Source organism: Calliphora vicina, chromosome 1, assembly GCF_958450345.1.
Source record: "Calliphora vicina chromosome 1, idCalVici1.1, whole genome shotgun sequence".
In the NCBI taxonomy this organism is placed as follows: domain Eukaryota; kingdom Metazoa; phylum Arthropoda; class Insecta; order Diptera; family Calliphoridae; genus Calliphora; species Calliphora vicina.
In genome coordinates, this window is record NC_088780.1 from 58574924 (window position 1) to 58577204 (window position 2281).

Genomic DNA, 2281 nt, shown 5'->3' on the forward strand with positions numbered 1-2281 from the left:
TACAATATTATACTAGGTGCCCATTTCATAAGGTGGTTGCAGTTTGACATTTTTTGATGTAAAAGTGTACAGTGCTGTCAAAACGAGACTGTAATTTGTGGGTTTCTAGCTTTTTGCTACAAAAACCACAAGTAAATTTGAGAGATGTATCTCTCAAAAAATGAATCGAAAAGATGATTATCTGTAACAACGACACCTCCTTTATGTGGTCTTTATTGTACTAAAATTTATTTTTATTCTAGTACTCAAATGTATAAACAAAATTTTTATTCATTGTTTTAAATAAAACTATATTTTGTGTTAGAAAATACAAATCGCATAATAAACTATGTCTGGAGTTGTACAAGAATTTATTCGATGCTTTCTGTGTCGCAAAAAGAACTCCAGCGATAAGTTACACAAGAGCATAGATGCTACACAGTGCCCGGCCTCCAAGAAAAGTGTTAGAACAGTACTTTTACATTTGGCCCGTTTAGGTAAATTTGAACTGCATCTATCTAGTGGAGAATGGTTGTGTCGCAAGTGTTATATCCAAATAGCCGATTACGACTCGAATCTTGTCAACGTAACTCGCAAGCAAAGGAACCTTTCAATGATGGTAGAAAAGGCAGCAACTAGTTTTGAAAGTGACATCGAAGAAGAGTGCATTCAAGAAATGTCGAACATGGAAGAATTAAATGATGACCATTTTTTCGAAGACGCCAATGTTAGTGATCATGAAATATCTGAAACAATTTTCGACGTAATGGGTGGTAACAATTCCCAAAAACGTAAACGGGAAAATGACCGCCATCAAATAACTCAGACGGTACATGATGTACCGCAAGCTCTGAATAGAGTGCAATCTCACTTCTCTGAACAAATTCAATGCAATCTGTGTGCAATGCGTTTCAAGAGCAGAGCCCGTTTACAACGACATGTCGTACAGGCTCATAAAAAATTCAGCTGTAATGTTTGTTCGTTTAGTCATCGCAATGAGGACTACGTAATGTTGCATATGAATATTCACGAAGGTAAAAACGAAAATCAATGTAGATTTTGCAGCAAGGAATTTACAACCAAAATCAGCACTATACGTCACATGGAAGTTCACTTGAATACGAAGAAATATCAATGTGACAAATGCGGTTTATGTTTCTCCCAAACGACTGTCCTATACAATCATAAACTGCAACATGAAGCCGAAGAAAAGCCACTACGTTGCGAAATATGCAATCAAATATTCAAGACGAAAAGGACATTTCGTCATCATATGGTCACACATAGAGCAGACCGTCCCCGTTACAGCTGTGAATTTTGTGCTAAAACCTTCACGGAGAAATACACATTAAAGGTACATAAACGAACTCATCCAGAGGCAGGAATTCATGCAGCTCCTGCAGATATAGAATATCAACAACAGCAGCAGCAGCAGGAAAATCATTATCAAGTTGACACAGAGCATCATCAGTCGTATGATGGAAATCAAGTAGACTACCTTCAAACGAATATGCAGCCAACAAATTCGCAAACAATTACTACCACACCAGCAATACCCAAATTCAGTTGCATTATCTGTGACCAACCATTTTCGACAAAAGATCACCTCAACAAGCATATGGAAAAGGAGCACGATGTAATATTAAAGTCATTGACAATTGCCAACTTTTCGCAATATGAAGTTGTGACGAATGAGCCACGCAAGCCCTGTCAAATTTGTGGTCAAATATTTAGTGTTCAACATAACTTGGAATATCATCTAGAGCATGTCCATGGTGTGGCATTTAAATAATTTCAAATTGGTGTTATTCAAACTAATTTACATTTGTATGTGGATTATTGAAAGATTCTATTGGCATTATTAATCGGAATATGATGCATATTATTTTAAATTATAATTTTATTTTTAAATATTTATCTCTAAGTGTAATTTTATTGCAATTAAGTATTTACATACATTTAAAAATGTATTAATTAGACTTATAAAATAAAAATGAATAATTATATGTTTTTGTATTGTTTCATATAATGTTTAATACTTTTACTATCCTACCCAAAAATACATTTCAATGAATTTATTTAGAATATTTACTCCATTGACTTGTTAAGAGGATCATATACTAAAGGAAATATTGCTGCTTTAGAGTTTCCAAATATATGTATGTGTATTTATCTATTGAACTTTTATTCAATGGTTCAATAATAATGATTTTATTGAGTTCAAAAAAATCATAAATGATCTATCAATTTACAAGAACTAGAAAATCGGTTAATAATAATCATTTGGAGATAATTGAATACA

The 2281-nt window shown here is 33.4% G+C and overlaps 1 protein-coding gene across 1 annotated transcript; it reads left to right on the forward strand.

Annotated features, from left to right (window-relative positions):
• The first annotated feature begins 248 nt into the window (after nucleotides 1-248).
• Nucleotides 249-1985, forward strand: LOC135949140 (serendipity locus protein delta-like). The gene has a single exon (XM_065498600.1). The coding sequence runs from the start codon at nucleotides 329-331 to the stop codon at nucleotides 1769-1771; it is 1443 nt and encodes a 480-aa protein (XP_065354672.1). The 5' UTR covers nucleotides 249-328; the 3' UTR covers nucleotides 1772-1985.
• The last annotated feature ends 296 nt before the right edge of the window (nucleotides 1986-2281 follow it).